Source organism: Crassostrea angulata, chromosome 8 (assembly GCF_025612915.1).
Source record: "Crassostrea angulata isolate pt1a10 chromosome 8, ASM2561291v2, whole genome shotgun sequence".
Lineage (NCBI taxonomy): Eukaryota > Metazoa > Mollusca > Bivalvia > Ostreida > Ostreidae > Magallana > Magallana angulata.
In genome coordinates, this window is record NC_069118.1 from 5,351,413 (window position 1) to 5,370,909 (window position 19,497).

Genomic DNA, 19,497 nt, shown 5'->3' on the forward strand with positions numbered 1-19,497 from the left:
TAGATATGGCTCGTATAGAGAAGTCAAGGTTCTTAGATATGGTCAATATAGAGTAGACATGGTTAGTATAGAGAAGGCAATGCACTTAGATATGGTCAATATAGAGTAGATATTGATAGTACAGAGTAGACGAGGTTCTTAGATAGGGTAAGTATGGGGAAGGCAAGGTTCTTAGATATAATTCCTAATATTATTACAAGGTTCTTAGATATGGTCAATATGTAGTAATCAAGGTTCTTAAATATGGCTCGTATAGAGAAGTCAAGGTTCTTAGATATGGCTCGTATAGAGAAGTCAAGGTTCTTAGATATGGTCAATATAGAGTAAACAAGGTTCTTAGATATTGATAGTACAGAGTAGACGAGGTTCTTCGATAGGGTTAGTATAGAGAAGGCAAGGTTCTTAGATATAAATCGTAATAGTATTACAAGGTTCTTAGATATGGTCAATATAGAGTAATCAAGGTTCTTAGATATGGCTCGTATAGAGAAGGCAAGGTTCTTAGATATTGTCTGCATAGATTAGACATGGTTATAATAGAGAAGGCAAGGTTCTTAGATATCGTCTGTATAGTGTAAATAAGGTTCTTAGATAGGGTTAGTATAGAGAAGGCAAGGTTCTTAGATATAAATCGTAATAGTATTACAAGGTTCTTAGATATGGTCAATATAGAGTAGACATGGTTTGTATAGATAAGGCAAGGTTCTTAGATATGGTCAATATAGAGTCAACAAGGTTCTTAGATAAGGGAAGGCAAGGTTCTTAGAAATGATTCGTAATATTATTACAAGGTTCTTAGATATGGTCAATATGTAGTAATCAAGGTTCTTAGATATGGCTCGTATAGAGAAGTCAAGGTTCTTAGATATTGTCTGTATAGAGTAGACATGGTTAGTATAGAGAAGGCAAGGTTCTTAGATATGGTCAATATAGAGTAAACAAGGTTCTTAGATATTGATAGTACAGAGTAGACGAGGTTCTTAGATAGGGTAAGTATAGAGCAGGCGAGGTTCTTAGATATGATTCGTAATATTATTACAAGGTTCTTAGATATGGTCAATATGGAGTAGGCAAAGTTCATAGATATGGTCAATATGAAGTAAACAAGGTTCTAAGATTTGGCTCGTATAGAGTAGACATGGTTTTTAGATATGGTTTGTATAGAGAAGGCAAGGTTCTTAGATATGGTTCGTAATATTGTTACATGTCTTTTAGATATGGTCAATGTAAAGTAAATAATGCTTTTAGTTTTTAATAGTACAGAGTGGACAAGGTTCTTAGATATTGTTAATAAAGAGTAGACAAGGTTCCTAGATACAGTCAGTATAGAGCAAATAATGCTTTTAGATATGGTTTGTAATACTTTCACAATGTTCTTTTATATGGTTAGTATAGAGAGGTAAGGTTCTTAGATATGGTCAATATAGAGGAGTCAAGGTTCTGTGATATGGTCTGTATAGAGTAGACAAGGTTTTTAGATATGGTTAGTATAGAGTAGACAAGGTTCTTAGATATGATTGGTATGGAGAAGTCAAGGTTCTTAGATATTGTTAGTACCGAGTAGACAAAGTTCTTAGATATGGTCAGTATAAACAGTGAAAGGTTCTTAGATTCGGCCATTCTGTATTGAATAGACAAGGTTCTTAGATATGGTTTGTATAGCGTAGAGACCATATCAAAGAACTTTGATTTATCTATACTGACTGTATCTAAGAACCTTGTTTACTCTATGCTGACAGTATCTAAGAACCTTGACTTCTCTATATCGACCATATCTAAGAACCTTGACTTCTCTATAATGACTGTATCTAAGAACCTTGTCTTTTCTATGCTGACTGTATTTAAGAACCTTTTTACTATGTATCGACCATATCTAAGAACCCTGTCTAATCTATACCGACTGTATCTGAGAACCTTGTTTACTCTGTATTGACCATATATAAGAACATTGTTTACTCTGTATCGACCATATGTAAGAACCTTGTCTACTCTATACTGACACTATCTAAGAACCTTGTCTACTATATATACTGACTGTATCTAAGAACATTGTTTACTCTATGCTGACCGTATATAAGAAACTTGTCTACTCTATGCTGACTGTATTTAAGAACCTTGACTTCTCTTTGCTGACCGTATTTTAGAACCTTGTTTACTCTGTATTGACCATATCAAGGAACCTTGTTTATTCTGTACTGGCCATATCAAGGAACCTTGTCTACTCTATACTGACCCTATCTAAGAACCTTGTCTACTCTATACTGACTATATCTAAGAACATCGTTAACTCTATAGTGACCATTTCTAAGAACCTTGTATTCTCTATAATGACTGTATCTAAGAACCTTGTTTACTCAATGCTGACCATATCTAAGAACCTTGTTTACTCTGTATTGACCATATCTAAGAACCTTGTTTACTCTGTATTGACCATATCTAAGAACCTTGTTTATTCTGTACTGGCAATATCAAGGAACCTTGTCTACTCTATGCTGACTGTATCTAAGAACCTTGTCTACTTAATACCGTCTGTATCTGAGAACCTTGTCTACTCTACGCTGACCGTATCTAAGAACCTTGTCTACTCTATACTAACCATATCTAAGAACCTTGTCTACTCTATACTAACCATATCTAAGAACCTTGTCTACTCTATACTGACTGTATCTAAGAACCTTGACTTCTCTATGCTGACAGCATTTAAGAACAATGTTTACTCTGTATCGGTCATATCTAAGAACCTTGTTTACTCTGTACTGGCCATATCTAAGAACCTTGTTTACTCTGTACTGGCCATATTTAAGAACCTTGTCTACTCTATGCTGACCGTATCTAAGAACCTTGTCTACTCTTTATTGACTATATATAAGAACCTTGTTTACTCTGTACTGGCCAAATCAAGGAACCTTGTCTTCTCTGTACTAACCATATCTAAGAAACTTGCTTACTCTGTACTGGCCATATCTAGTAAAGTTTCCTCGATATGGTTAGTATAGAGAAGGCAAGGTTCTTAGAGATGGTCAATATAGAGTAAACAAGGCAAGGTTCTTAGATATGGTTAGTATAGAGTAGACAAGGTTCTTGGATATGGTCAGCATAGAGTACACAAGGTTCTTAAATATGGCCAGTACAGAGTAAACAATGTCCTTAAATACTGTCAGCATAGAGAAGTCAAGGTTTTTAGATATGGTTAGTATAGAGTAGACAAGGTTCTTAGATATGGTCAGCATAGAGTGTACAAGGTTCTTAGATATAGTTTGCAAAGTGAAGACAAGGTTCTTAGATATAGTTTGTAAAGTGAAGTCAAGGCTCTTAGATTTTGTTAGTATAGAGTAGACAAGGTTCCTAGATACAGTCAGCATAGAGTAGACAAGGTTCTTAGATATGGTCTAGATATATATCTTAAAAGATTTCTCTGTGTACATGCACCTTCTGGCTAAATGGCTTTTAAGAAACCATGGTATATGACAATAACTATGCAGCTCTTTGTCAAATTTTAATATTTTGTACATGTACAATAATTAAGCAAAGATACTTATTCTGTATCTGGTTAATTTCATTGACCAAACAGAAGTATGCTTCCTGCAGTAAGGATTAATTATTGTGATGCCATTCTTTTTTGGGTTGATTGGCTAAATCGAGGGTCAACAAACTAATAATCAAATTAATCGAATTTTATAGATATGACTTTTTAGCTTCAATATTATATATCTTGCTTCAAACCTTGATGTGTAACCTTGAAAATTACTGTTTTGACTGTGATTTTTTAACATTTTAAAATGTTTTGTTAACAATATGGCATGATTTTACATATAATATATAATTAAATGCAAGACAAAAAATACATTTTAAGAGAGCAATTTTATTATGAGACAATAAACATTGATCCAAAAGAACTTTAAGTGATTAAGCATTCTTTATGTATACATTTTAAAAGTTGATGCAAAAATACATTACCGTTAGTTTGAACAAATTAAATAACTGCACATGTATACAATGTAGGCTCTGCATTTGAAGAAACCTCTGCATTTCATTTATAATATAGTTAAATCAACTATGTAAGCTATCATCTATAAAACATGAGACCTGTTCCAAAAAAACTAAACCTCATCCAGCATCCAAAACCTATGGCTCAGATTCAGTATTCAGGCCTGTCAGGTGCATCAGTATACATGAGACACATCTCCATGCAAGTTTGGTGAAGTTCAGACCAGTAATAACTAAGATATCATCATCAGAGGGCACTAGCAATTAAAACCTTAACCTGCTCCAGGATCCGCAACCTTTGGCTCAGATTCAACATCCATGCCTGTCAGGTGCACCTGTATCATAAGACACACCATCCATTCAAGTTTGGTGAAGTTAGGCCCTGTAATAACCAAGATATATTTTTTAGCATCCTTGATAATGGAGATCAAGTCCTGCATCTGAAGCTTCCTCTGTGATTCATTCATATTACAGTTTAATCAACTATGCAAGTTTGAAATAGTACTATTATCTATTAAACATGTGACCTGTTCCAAAAAACTTAACCATATCCAGCATTTGAAACCTATGGCTCAGACTCAGCATTCAAGCCTGTCAGGTGCATCAGTATCATAAGACGCACCATCCATGGAAGTCTGGTGAAGTAAGGACAAGTAGTAACTAAGATATAATCATCAGAGGGCACCTGTTTCACAAACATTAACCAGCTCTAAAAACCTTAACCTCCTCCAGCATCCAAAACCTATGGCTCAGATTCAGCATGCATGTATCATAAGACGCACCATCCATGGAAGTCTGGTGAAGTTAGGACAAGTAGTAACTAAGATATAATCATCAGAGGGCACCTGCAACAAAAACTTTAACCAGCTCTAAAAACCTTAACCTCCTTCAGCATCTGTAACCTATAGCTCAGATTCAGCACCCAAGCCTGCCTGGTGCATCAGTATCATAAGAAACACCATCAATGCAAGTTTAGTGAAGTACGGACCAGTAGTAACTAAGATATAATCATCAGAGGGCACCTGCAACAAAAACTTTAACCTGGTCCAAAAACCTTAACCTCCTCCAGCATCCGAAACCTATAGCTCAGATTCAGCACTCAAGCCTGTCTGGTGCATCAGTATCATAAGACACACCATCCATGCAAGTTTGGTGAAGTACGGACCTGCAGTAACTTAGATATTGCTATCAAAGGGCACCTGCAACAAAAACTTTAACCTGGTCCAACAACCTTAACCTCCTCCAGCATCTGAAATTTAGGACTCAGATTCAGCATCCAAGTCTTTCAAGTCCATAAGTAGGTCCAGATGCAAGTTTGGTGAAGATAGGACAAGTAATAGCTTAGATACAGGACCTGCAACAAAAACTTTAACCAGGTCAATACGCCGACGCCGAGGGTATAGCATAAGCTCCCCATGACTTCGTCTCGGTGAGCTAAAAATGGTTACAAAATTTTGGACTCATCATATTTTAATGCAAATAAAAAAAGGATTAAGAAAAGGCTATGAACAGTGCATGTCTGCATAAAAGACAAAATCATATAGAGTGAATTTATGTCAGCTTTAAATGAAGACAAATATAAATCTAGCTAAACTTCATTCATATCTTGCTACACAGATCGGGCATATAAAACCCTCTATTGGCGCCTCTGTGATGTGTACACACACAAAATGGCACCATCTACCACACACACCACATCCTATCCAGGCTTCTCTCTGCCCTGGTCTCCTACATCCTTCCATATCACAGAGTGTCCTCTGTGCTGGTGGCACCCTACTTGCCTCCAGTAGTTGGTTAAGGACATACAATCTCATGTTCATGGCACAGTCTTTATTTAATGCTTCCAAACTACTGCCACAAGCAAGGGCCATAGCATTCTAGAAAAAAAAGCACATCCTGAAATAAATTTCATGTATCTGTTTCCTTTCAATAAATCTTATCAATGATCAATGCAGGCAATTTAAAAACAACAGAAGTGGTTCAAGTAACCTTATCATTGATTATTTGAATTATTCTATGACTCTAATATTTTGTTTCTTTTATGGTTGAGAGAAATTCAAATTGTATTATAATTTATAGGTATGTACTTAAAAATGTTAAACAATAAAATGCTTTTTTTTTGTTCATTTTGAAATCAATGGTTCAAACTATTGCAGAAATAATTAATACAGTAAAACAAGTTAATAATGAATGTGCTTTTAATGAATTGATGCTTACAGCAAACTGATTTTCATTCCCCATGACTTTAAAATATATTGTTAACTATTGTGGATATAAGGAATTATGTTTATATCAAAGCAAAACCAGCTGTCCCTAGCATGTCATTATATGAGTATTTTACTGTACTGATGTTATACCATCAAAACAAAAACACCACAGCTACTCCCATCCGTCTGTCTTTGTGACTGTAGCTGTCCTACAGTCCACGAACACTGCAAATCATTCACATGCTTATCCCGGATATGCATGTACTTCCTAGACAAAAAAAAACTTCAACTGTAAATGATATCCAAAACTTTCAACTTAATCTTCATTAAGAAAATTGTAAACAATTATAGCAAATTTACATTACTTTTCTGATTATGAATTATTCACAATTCATAGTCTACAGTAAAATTTGATTATAAGGAAATCAATGGAATATCAAAAACTAGATTCCTTGTAACTGAGATTGTATATAAGATCCATTAAAAAAACCTCATAGCTGTGACCTCTTTATAACCATGTTTTATTGCAGTGATTAATAATGTACTAACTTTGTGGAAGGGATCAGATTCATAATTTCCCATATATTATATACAAATACATGTATGATTTACCTAATGCAATTTTAATATTCCTAAACTTTAGAGCTCGAGTGAATCTAAATTACCTAATTAAATCAGTATCAGCATGATTTGCATCAAGCAGGAATCAAATTAAGTTTATAATATGGTAATATAGGAAAAAGAGTGCAACATAAACACATTTAAGGCTTCATTTTGGGAAAGAGTACTGACAAAATAAGAAAATAACCATAAGATGATAACTTACATCCATCTCTGTATTAAAGTGTGATTCTCCCCATTCATTGAATCAAGGATGGTAACCGATCTCTGGGGAACATTGGCAACAAGCAGTACCCAGTGGTTTTCATGAACATTTACTGGTAGAAAAATCCATCTAAATGCAGATAATCGTACCTACAAGAAGGTGAAGAAATGCATGTAATCAATTCAGTTGCAATCAGCAGCATACTAGGAAGAAATGCATGTAATCAATTCAGTTGCAATCAGCAGCATACTAGGTAGTTTTACAATAAGATGAACTTTACAAATAAAGTTTAAGTGAAACATAATTTTAATGTTAATAACACAGAAAATGAAGGATAAATGTGTTATATCTATGACTATATTTAATATTGATGATGCAATGCTATTGTGCACAACTTTCACTTTATAATAGAACATGTAAGTTGAAAAACTGCAGAAAATATGAAGTTTTGCCTATTAAAGACAAATGTATAATCAAACAATCAATTTAAACATTTATCACTTTGTAATTAACTTAACCATTAAAAATGAAGCATTTACCTTTTGATACAACCAAGTATCGAACCTGCCAAGTTCCCAGAGAACTGCCAAATAAGAAGGCATCACAAATATGTGATTTGAATCCTCCTTATTTTGATTCCACATTAGAAGGGCCAGGTATGCATTAATAACCTAACAAAAATTATAAATAAGGCTTGCATTCTTATAACGTTCAAAAAAATACATTGAAGACAAAACGGAAAGACCCATTGCCAACTTCATATATGTACACTGATCACCTGCCACCTATATGCAACTTCGTCTTCTCTTATTGATAATTCCTCTAGTAAACAGTATGTAAATCCCCCTCAGGAAAAACAGTGAACCTGACAATACTAAAATATTCTAAATGATATTTATTAAATACCTTATCATTCAACCAATTTTGGTTTTTTAGGGTATTGAAGTCGCCCTTGTCCAGGACCTCCCCACAAACATGGTACCGTGTCCCTGGCTTGATTTTGGGCACACCTTTAGTTGCAGAGCTCAAAATAGTCTGAATCATTGAAAATGGGTCTGAAAAACAAATGAAAATTTAAAATATATCTGTTAAATTTTGCAATGATCTAATTTTCACTTTTTTTTTCGTGATCTCTTTTAGATCGCAAAATATGAATACGCAGAAATTATATTCTGTATTATTTTTTAATAAGAAAATTATACAAAGGCCAAAAAATGACTAATGCGAATAAAAAATACTACACATTTTCCTTATTTTCACAAATTTTGTGACATGCGAGAAAAAAAAACCGGATATACAGTATGAGGTAGAAGTCTTTTGTTAGTAGTTTTTGGAATAATACACAGATTTTTCACTACCTGTATCCTGTTTGGAACTGTGTGAGGCGCTCTACAATAATAAAGAACAGCTAATTACAAAGCATGATAAACAAGTGAAAAGCTGTCAATGTGACAGCAAACCGTGAACTGTATCCATAATCCATGTCAACCCGTATCCAGTGAAATGGAGTACCCTATATATGCAACATTTTGCCAAAAAATGACTAAGTTCAAAAGCTGTATTTTTTTCATTAATTATCAGAAATCAAAATCCTAGCAATATGCACACCTCTGATATATGTACAACTGATCTGCAAAAGAACAACTTCCTATCTTGAAAACTGTAGAAGGAGTTATCCGTACAATAAGGGTATCCTTTATGCAATATTTTGCCAAAAATGACTACCGGTAAGTTCAAAAGCTGGTATTTTTTCGATAAATTATCGGAAATCAAAATCCTAGCAATATGCACACCTCTGATATATGTACAATTGATCTGCAAAAGAACAACTTCCTATCTTGAAAACTGTACGAGGAGTTATCCGTACAATGAGGGTACCCTTTTGGCAGCCGCCCGCCCGCCCGCCATTTTCACAATTTTAATAACCGGATTTTTCCGTTAGAAACCCTGGTTAAAAATTGTAACATTTCAGATGGAGAGATTTGTGCTTGAATTTTTCATAAAAGTTTTACATATTTGAAAAAAAATCATGAATGAGTAAACTTTGATTGACTTTGCCATTACACACAATGAAGAGTATACCTATACATAATTATATAATATCCTGCATTGGTTTGACCAAAACACAACAATACAACAGTTGCTGATATATTTATAACAGTTACTATAGTAGAATCTTGATATTTTCATACGCCATGGGCATTTGAATAATTTGTATTCTCTACCTATTGACTTACATGTACCAGTTCAAATTGTGAATAGATTTTTCGATACAAGTCTTTTTATTTACATGCAGTCACTTACATGGACATTGGCCTTTGAATCTTTAACACTGGGCTCCTAAAAAATGATGACATAAAAGTAACATCTAATAACATTCATTTATAATAAGCCTGTTTCTACTTTTACAGTCACTTACATGTAATTCAACTTTCTCCTTTTCCTTCTTGGGATCTTCAAGAACAGGCTCCTACAAAAAAAAAAAAAAAACAAATTTAAAGTTCCACCATTAAAATCTTCAATAATTAGCTAATCCGTTCAAGAGATAATTAAATTTCACTTTACGTAGCTCGCGGGTTTGCTGACGTCACAACAGAAATCGACGTAAAGAGTTGACCGTCATAGTAAACTCATAATTTTATTTTAAAATGACAAATGAGATATTTAGAAGTATAAAAGAAAATATTTTAGACAGCTTATATGCGGTTTATGACTGTTTATACAAAGATTTATAATATCAAGTGCTGAAAATTTAAAGATGTCACATAAATTGTCACATTTTGTTTTATAAAGATAAAGAATGAGTGTGCGTTAGAACTCTTCCATTTAAAGTCATGTTTTAAAATAGAATGTATGCATTAACTTCGCTTTTTTTTTTACAATTATAACTTCTGTAATTTGTACTACTAATTAAATTCTTAAATTTCTTTTGGCTTGAGATAACCGTTTTATTTGATTACTTACTTATAATGTCAGTAGTTGCCTGGCATTTTATTTTTGCATTGATTGACTCAGAGTTTCATAAAAACAAAAATAGCAATTTTCTGTATCTTTACAGCCTTACATTAATTGCATTTGATAACATTCACAATAAAGTCTAATAAGCATTTACATGTTCTAAAATGTGTTAAACAGCTAGTCTTGTCAATAAATGCATTTCAATTTTGGTGTTCTAAGAAGTAAGGAAATAATGACGTCAGGCTAACGTCGTAATGAAAATATAAGATTTTGAGAAATCTTTTAAATTTTTAAAGTTTTTTTGCCAAAAATTGGCTGAGAACACATACTGATATTTTTTTATGAATTGATTCATAATTATCTCCTCTGTTTTTGTGTTGAGTATGATTAATTTCGTCTGAATCGTTTAAAAGTTTGGAGCATAGTTTTGTAATGCGTTTCTCAGTTAAAATGTGCATTTTACTATATATTTCATTGAAATGGCGTTGCTTGATTTTATTAATGACACTGTATTTGAAACACGATAACATTATTACCGCGCAGACAAATCTTAAATATATTTTAGAAATAAAACTATAAAACCTATGGATCACGTGGACAAATTTTCAAGGTAGGTTTTCTCACAAGCAGGTAAACCAGCGAGCTTCCTTAAAGGTCATAAACAATTATCTTCATTTACAGGTCTTACTTCAGCATCTGTCTTGTCCTCTCTTTCTGCCAGACCTGGCTCCTTGAAAAATAACATCAGAAGAAATAAAAGTGATTTGAGCCAGATTTTACAATTATGGATTGACTTTGCCATTACACGCAATGAAGAGTATACCTATACATATATAATATCCTGCACTGGTTTGACCAAAACACAACAATACAACAGTTGCTGATATATTTATAACAGTTACTATAGTAGAATCTTGATATTTTCATACGCCATGGGGATTTGAATAATTTGTATTCTCTACCTATTGACTTACATGTACCAGTTCAAATTGTGAATAGATTTTTCGATACAAGTCTTTTTATTTACATGCAGTCACTTACATGGACATTGGCCTTTGAATCTTTAACACTGGGCTCCTAAAAAATGATGACATAAAAGTAACATCTAATAACATTCATTTATAATAAGCCTGTTTCTACTTTTACAGTCACTTACATGTAATTCAACTTTCTCCTTTTCCTTCTTGGGATCTTCAAGAACAGGCTCCTACAAAAAAAAAAAAAAACAAATTTAAAGTTCCACCATTAAAATCTTCAATAATTAGCTAATCCGTTCAAGAGATAATTAAATTTCACTTAAAGGTCATAAACAATTATCTTCATTTACAGGTCTAATTTCTTCAGCATCCGTCTTGTCCTCTCTTTCTGCCAGACCTGGCTCCTTGAAAAATAACATCAGAAGAAATAAAAGTGATTTGAGCCAGATTTTACAATTATGAAATACCAGTAACTATATTTAAAAGTCATTAACAAATTTCTTCATCTACAGTCCTTACATCAACATCCATCTTTTCCGTAAAATAGGTCTCCTACAAGAAACAATAGATTGGTGAACTGGATACCATATACATTTATTTTTCATAATATATAAGTCTAGCCTAAATGGCAAAATAACCTTTTAAATACCTTCTCATTCAATTTAAATAATAAAATGATTTCTTTGTTTGATGATAGTACAGGAATTCATGTTTGCAACCATTGTGTTTTTATGCAGAAGTTTGAACCATTCATCCCAGTAATATCAAACAAACATTATATCTATAAAAGTATCTGTGATTAAGTAAAATATTTATATTATTGATCCACAGGGCCATAAAAACATCCCATCATGTTCTCATTTTAAAATTATAGAGGTATGCATGGGTATTGCATGTATATGAAAACATCACTTTGCGTATACTTTATAATTGTAGGCAGGAAGATGTACTGGTAAATCATATAATTCATGCATTAACTACCTGTTTATGATGACTGGATGAATTTTTGCTGGAACATTTTCCCTAAAAAATCAACAACAAAAATACACTATAGCTAAAATAAATATTAAGGTAATGAACAAAGTTTTAAAATGGAAGTTTGTTTGCCTCTTAAACACAGTTATCTTTGTTGCAAAAATGATTCACTATGATATGTGATATATAACAACCAAGTGTCATTAAACTTGTTTAATGCTTCTGTAAAAGAAAGAAAAGGGTTTTTGTTTGAAAAATGCACTAAAAATACTTTGAAATTAAAATTATAATTAAAAAAAAAAACCTTTACTGTTTGAAAATTATAGCTTACGCTCAGTACAAATGCTTTGTACGAATTTATCACTTTAACACACTCTTCTCTCTTCAACCGGTCTTCCTCTAAAACAAACAAGAGGCCTATGGATCACATCACTCACCTAAGTACCATTGGTCATGCTGTTCTTTACCAGATTTTCCACATTGTAACATCTATTGTGACCCCATCCTACCCGCAAGAGTCATGATTTGGACATTTAGAATCTACACTACCCCAGTATGCTTCCACATATGTTCCAGGACCCAATCCTATTTTTTTCTTTTCTTGATTATCTCCCCTTGGAGGAAGACTTGGTCCTTACTTTAACTGCCCTTCCCTCAAGGATGCTTTGTACTAAATTTGGTTTAAATTGGCCCTGTGGTCCTTGAGAAGTTGAAAATATATATAGTTTACAGACAGACGGACGGACAACGGATGATCAGAAAACTCACTTGAGCTTTCAGCTCTGGTGAGCTAAAAAGGGCTTGGTTCTAACTGTTGGGCATTTACATAGTTACATAATTATTTGAGATAGAGAACATTTTGGTGTACAGTTATTCTCTAAACTGTTTGCTTCTATTCTATTGGTGGTATACTTACTTCTCTTGTTGTCATTCGGTGAAACGAATGGAACATCTTTTGGATACCATTCTGGGGTCAATCTTTCAATACCCCAAAATCCTCTGACTATCCCATACTTGTTATATACTATAATAAAAATACTGTTTATCATACATGTAAAAGCTCTTTATCTTGTAACAATACATATTATGCTTGAAAAAGGATAATTATATTACTTGGTGTTTCCATTTTTTTTTTACATTTACCCTTAATAAATATACAAAAAAGGATAAAAATTATATGAATACAGGTTAAGTACGAAACCAATGAGTTATGATGCAGAGGGAATCTACAAATACATTGCAAGTGATTAGATGGTAATGAATGTGAAATATTGCATCAGTGTAAGCATCATTAAAGCAAGGATAAAATTTTGACAATTATAAATTGCTATTTTCAGGTGAATACAATCTACCTCACGGGAACAATATTCAACTGGCTCAAAACAATGTGAATTATAGCTTTTTGTGGGTTGCTAAATTATAATGCTGACGGCTAATATAAAAAGTAATTATTTCTTTATGTGATGAAATGATTGAAACCCATGTAGCAATATCTGCCATCTTTCTTAGCTGTTTATATCTGATGAATATTATGTGTTTGCCAAATACTTTGAGAAACAATGAAATTTCAAAGGTTGACAATATAAACATATTAACCTAAAGTATCAATTGATTCAATGCTGGTGAATATAACTTTTATGATTTACAGCACATTGGTTTGCAGCCAATTAGAGAGTTAGGAATCATTCAATTATATAATAGAAAAGTGAATGTTATTTTCATTATGAATATATTGTATATAACAAAGGATATCAAATGATAGGCATGTATTGTTAATAATACTGAAGCTTATTAATTAAGGTTTATGTTTTGCTATCATAAAACAGAAATGAGAAGTAAATTATTATTGAGAAATAATTTCAGTGATTTTAGATAACCAATGATTGCCTGTATAGTTCATCTAGCAAGAGTGTACTATGATAAAAATGCCACACACCACATCTATGTAGACCACCATGATGATATATACTTACCAAAACATAACACTTACCAAGTCCACTTACCCATGCACAGCTTTAATTAAATAAAATATAAAATTCAACCCTAATGATAACATAACCAAGAAACATCACTTGGCCTCATACATTAGGCACTCATATATATCTTTCTCTTTTTCATTTAAAGTTTTCTTTACTTGTTTTCTGTTTTTCTGGAGTACATGAAAATTTTTCAAATTCATAAACTTTAAAAAGTTCTCAATTTATTGAAAGGATACAATCTTCAAACTTGCATTTTTAACTAAGTCTAACTGAATTTTAAGTTTTGTCAAATGTTTTGTCAAATGTTCCATTACTGCTCAATCTTAAATATAAATTGCTAGGATTGTTCAAATTTATCAATTTATTTCTATTCTCTTTTGGAAACTGAATTCTCAATTTTAATTGAGAATCAGAATTTTTCACCCCCTGTTTTAGGCTTCTTGACATTTTAAACAGAACACTTGGCATTTCAATCAACCCATGTTAAATTAAAGAAAAAGACCAGCTTTAAATTTTACAATACTGTTTAAATTTAATGGGTATTTAAATTTACCATATGCTCCAACTAAATTTCCCACCACCTTTCTCAAGTTAGGCAAATTAATTTCCTCAGGTGCAAGAGCAGGCAAACCTGAAAGAGAATTCTTTAAAAACATTTCTATTGGAGTAGCAAATACACCTTAAGATACTTTAAAATAATTACTGTAGTTTCCTAAATAGACAGGATGAGAGCATGTAATTTCACAAGAAGCACCACTCACGCTTTTAATTTTTTGGAGTTAAATTTATGGTAAAATTTTCTAAGCCACCCAATCACTAATAATTTTTATAGCAATTTGACATCTAAGAGACATTTTGTGATACATGTATTTAGTACATGTGTAAAATAAAGAATTTACTTGAAAAAGAAATCTTGACATGAGTACTGAATTCTGAAAACTTACCAACAGGTACAATTTCTTTAGATGGCATCTGGACTCCATAAGAGCCAGATGCGGCATCTATGAATTTTTCCATAACCGATCCATCCTCTACAAACTTTTTCAGGTTGGATGTTCCTAAAGTTGTTGTAATAAAGAAATACAAAATATGGTTAAACTTTGATATCTCAAACACTGATGTCTATATGATGTTGAAGTGACTTGAAAGTCCCAACAACTTTAAGTATTTTACCCTTTATATCTAAAATCCTCAGTTATCTTGAAATTTGTTCATAGCCCCATAGACTTCAAATTAATGTGGTTTGACTGTATCAAAATATTGTAATGAGACTTTCTTTAATGTGAGAAGAATCATATCAAAAATAAATGAAAATGGTAACAAGAAAAACTTAAAGATGAAATACTCATAGCTTACAAAGTAAACAGACAAAAAAAAAGATCAGAGATTCAGAAGTTTTTTTTTTTAATTAAACATTAATTTATGAGAAATATTGCTGATTTTTAATTTTTATTTCTTTTGGTTATTTATCCTTATATATAATTTTAATTGGCATAGATCATTCACATTTAGTTTCAAAAATTACAAACCTCTAAAATCTATTGCCTTTGCTCTACTGTTGAAGCGTAGCACAGCCACTTGCTGGCCTTTTTCTACTAGTTTATCAACCTGAAATATTTATTCATCATAAAAATATATTTGCTTGACAAGAAGAAAGACATAATCAATATTACATTAGTTCTTGTGAGAACAATAAAATAGTGAAAATAACATATACTTATTCAAATTTTAAGAAATGACATACATATTTCTCTATCTTCTTCCACCATTTCTTTTCCATCCTTCTTTAGTTACTGAAAAATGTATCATAATAAGATTCAACAATCTATTCTTGTCTTTTTCTTTTTAGCCTATCAATATATATACCAACTAGACAACATTGATATGGTGACCATGTTAAAGGGCACCGCTTAAACAGTGGACAATAGGATAAAAAGAATTTCAGAGAATTTTGCTTTGACCTTGACCTACTGTAAAATCATTAGATTTTGTGGTGGCTCAATTTTCGTGGAATTTGTGGGTACCTCCCATCCACGAATTAACATCCTCCACAAAATAAAAAAATAGATGTTATAAAATCATATGTTCTTATGATGATAAAAAAGAATACACATAATTATATCCCCATGAACCTGTAAAAGTTAAGCAATCCATGAAAAATGGCCCCAACGGGTTTTAATGATTTCACAGTATATCTTCAAAATTTTCAAGCTGGCATAGAACTTCTTATTCAATCTCATTACCCCTTACATACAGGCATTTTTGTTCAATCTGAACATATTAACCAAATGGGAAATAATCCATGGTCTAAAACTGATTATAAAGTGAACTGCTTTGACCTTCACATTAACCTTGATCATGGTCACTGCACGCCATTAACCAAAAAGCTCTGTTTGAGTAAAGTATTAGCCAAACAGGGGCTACAAGGAGAGTATGTATATGCTTAAAACATGATTTTAGCTTGATCTAAATGACCTTGACATTTGACCTACAAACATCATCTAAGGCCACTGCATACCCTTTAATCAAAGGCATCACGTGGGTGATATATGCACCAGATTGGAGCAAAGGAAGAGAAGTCATGCTCCGAACAAGGATTTTTCGTATAATTCTGCTATGACCTTCACATTTGACCTATGCAAATTTGTTCAAGGTCACTACAAACCTGTAATTTATAAGCTCTGAGTATGAAAAGTATGAATCAAATAGGGATAAGTTAAAAGCATATATAAGTGCTGATTTTTTTTTTTGCATGGGCCGTTATGACCTTGACCCCTGACCTGCAGGTCACTGCACACCCTTCGACCATAGACACTTTGTAAGTGAAATATGAGCTAGATTGGAAGAAGGGGATAGAAGATATGCTCCAGACAAGGATTTTTTTAAAATTCTGCTATGACCTTAACCTTGAACCTAGAAAATGGTTCGAGGTCATTGCACACCCTTTACCAAAAGAATCCCTGTGGGTAAAGTATCTGGCCAAGCAGATGAAAGGAAAGACAGACGGACAGACTGATTACTATAGGGCACCCGCAGTGAAGGGGCCCTAATTATTGTAAACCAAGTTCCAGGGATGGGGTAATCATAATCAGTAATCGTAATCAGCTGTAATCGATTACAGGTTGCTGAGTAATCATGAGTAATCAGTAATCATCCATTTTTCTGATTACAAGTAATCATAATTTAATCGATTACTCTGTGAAAAAGTCCTGTAATCATGATTAATTTTTGATTACTTTTATGATTACAATGGCAAAACTCAATAGGTTGAAATCATTATTCATTGGATCTTATATTTAGTGAATAAGGTTCAGTCTTAAAGTTGGTCAGTATTTATTGCCCTTGGGCATGTTTAAATTCATGTCCAGTCATGATACAATGAGTTTGCTATTCAACAGTCCTTGCTTTTAGGCGCATTAGAAAACAGTTCACATACTGTGCTTATTTAATTGGGAAAATTATTTAAAGGGTCACTTTTAGTTGGACTTTGTTTAGAGAAAGATGTCTGCTGTACAACATTTTGAGTTTTCTGATGATCAAACATCATCGGGTATTGTGAAAGCCAAATGTAGATACTGTTCTGCATACATATCGGGGAATGCAAAAACTACTTAAAATAGTAAATAATGCAACAAATTACATTGATACCAGAATAAAGAGTCCTGTCAAAAAATGCACTGTTTTTTTAAAATGAAACATTTAAACTATGAAAAAACTGAAAAACAAATAATGTAATCTAAAGTAATCACAAGTAATCATGATTACAATGAGGAAAAGTAATCTAATGTAATCAATTACTTTTAAAAATGGATGTAATTAGCCTGTAATCGATTACTTTTAAAACCAAAAGTAATTGTAATTTAATCGATTACTTTTGAAAGTAATCAACCCCATCCCTGAAAAGTATTTCACTGAACAAGTTTCAATTGAGGTGACTTACTATAAACCAACTTTTATTCGCGTGTGAGAAATTTTTGCGAGGTTTATGGGAGCCTTGTCATCGTGAATACCTATATCTCGCCGCGAACCAATCCTTTGTCTATAGTTTTTATAACAATACAGGTCTGGATAAGGCTTGGTCGGAGACATTAGTTGTTGTGACTGAGCCAGTTTATAAACAATTGATCGCGAAAATTAAGTCACCGCGAATAAAAATTGGTTTATAGTAAGTCACCTCAATTGAAACTTGTTCAGTGAAATACTTTTCATGCATGGATCAAGGGGGGGTCTAACACCCCCCCCCTTGAGATATGCAGTTATTAAATGTATATACTAAACCATCCCCACAATGTCAGGGATTCTGAGTCAACATGTAAGGATGATACTTCATCAATAAATTTAAAATTAAAAACTGAAAGTTGAAAATTTTGGGCGTCATAAAAAAATAGAGGCGAGTGATTACATTTTATTATAAAAGATCATTTTATCATTTAAAATATTTATTTATCATTTAAAATACACGTAGAAAGCATTAACTATATTCGCCACTGTTATGGACCCCTACTGATCGCTTTTTTTATTCAAACATACATATTTACTAGTAAACCTTGCTGACGATCTAACGAGAAAATCAATCTATTGATTTATTAAAAAAAAAATAATGGTCACAAATACCAAATTAGAAGATATTTAATCCCAAAATCATTTTAATCATTTCTGATTCCTAGCATCAAAACAAAGTACAAAATGCCTCACAAATTATCTGTTTAGACAAAATGTTTTTGGGTGATTTAATGTATCTCTTACTAATGTTGGTTATGTATTTTTTGCAATGTCGCTACCTGCATATCCCGAATGAATCCCCAAAGAAAGCATTTTATTGCATAGTAGCTATATAGTTATTATAACATCTATCATGGCACCAGTGTAATAGGAAATGAAGAACAGTCAGATACCACATTGAAAACATATAGTTGGACCAGGAATCTGTGGCGTCGAAGCAAATTGAAAGTGGGGGTTGGGGGTAAGGGGGCTAGACTAATCATCAAAAGCCTTGACAAAAAAAAAAAACTATTTCCCAAGATCTCGATATTCCTAATCCGTGAGGGGGGGGGGGGGGGGGGGGGCAGTATAATTTTTCTATTTTCAATATTACTATTAATATTTAATTCTTTTAAAGGTAAATTCAATTTAGGAACAATTATGTTTCCAGCGAGAAAAAGTGGGGGTGGGGGGCTAGCCCCTCCGGGATGCTTAACGTGTTATGTGTCTAATGGTTTGGTTTACGTTAATAATAAATTGTATTTTAAATTTCCGATCCATATAATAAATTATATACCTTGTGCAAATAGTTCAGCAAGCAGCTTACGGTGCAAGGTGACTTATGGTGAAAGCGAAAAAAGAAAAATCATTAGCCAATGAGAGTTCGCTTAACAAAATATGGTTAGTAGGCAACCAATCAGATCAAGGTCCATATCGAGGTTCTTAGATCCAATAATACGTTACTATTATACCTCACATCTGGACATCGTGTATATCAAAATGGCCACAGTATTGATCGCTATTGATGAGAGTCCCTTCGCAGAAAATGCATTCAAATGTAAGTATTTTAATATATGTTTGGATTGCATGGATGTAAAATATGGAAA

General features: G+C 32.7%; 3 protein-coding genes across 8 annotated transcripts in view; 1 reads left to right on the forward strand and 2 right to left on the reverse strand.

The window, feature by feature from the left end:
• The window catches only part of LOC128161244 (putative universal stress protein SAUSA300_1656), a 38,815-nt gene that overhangs the window by 16,273 nt on the left and 3,045 nt on the right, over positions 1-19,497 (forward strand). The window contains exon 3 of the mRNA XM_052824486.1: positions 19,366-19,448. Coding sequence (XP_052680446.1) covers positions 19,391-19,448 — 58 coding nt within the window. The 5' untranslated portion in view covers positions 19,366-19,390. The remainder of the gene's footprint in view (positions 1-19,365; positions 19,449-19,497) is intronic.
• The window catches only part of LOC128161242 (peroxisomal sarcosine oxidase-like), a 37,482-nt gene that overhangs the window by 12,355 nt on the left and 5,630 nt on the right, over positions 1-19,497 (reverse strand). The window lies entirely within an intron of this gene.
• LOC128161240 (sentrin-specific protease 1-like) lies at positions 3,843-19,291 on the reverse strand. Of its 6 annotated transcripts, XM_052824475.1 has the most exons (22): positions 19,188-19,246; positions 15,881-15,955; positions 15,654-15,702; positions 15,439-15,517; positions 14,854-14,967; positions 14,463-14,540; positions 12,847-13,943; positions 12,262-12,329; positions 11,937-11,978; positions 11,475-11,507; positions 11,306-11,359; positions 11,135-11,185; positions 11,020-11,055; positions 10,667-10,708; positions 9,440-9,490; positions 9,325-9,360; positions 8,379-8,409; positions 7,927-8,075; positions 7,560-7,691; positions 7,021-7,169; positions 6,345-6,462; positions 3,843-5,864 (listed from the first exon to the last, which is right to left on the reverse strand). In XM_052824475.1, exons 7-22 carry the CDS (start codon positions 12,977-12,979, stop codon positions 5,583-5,585), a joined length of 1,407 nt encoding a protein of 468 aa, XP_052680435.1. In that variant the 5' UTR covers positions 12,980-13,943; positions 14,463-14,540; positions 14,854-14,967; positions 15,439-15,517; positions 15,654-15,702; positions 15,881-15,955; positions 19,188-19,246; the 3' UTR covers positions 3,843-5,582. The 6 variants fall into 6 exon arrangements, with proteins under 6 accessions (XP_052680435.1, XP_052680434.1, XP_052680437.1 ...); XM_052824474.1 differs by lacking the exon at positions 15,881-15,955 and having other exon boundaries at positions 19,188-19,291; XM_052824477.1 differs by lacking the exons at positions 11,020-11,055; positions 15,881-15,955 and having other exon boundaries at positions 19,188-19,286.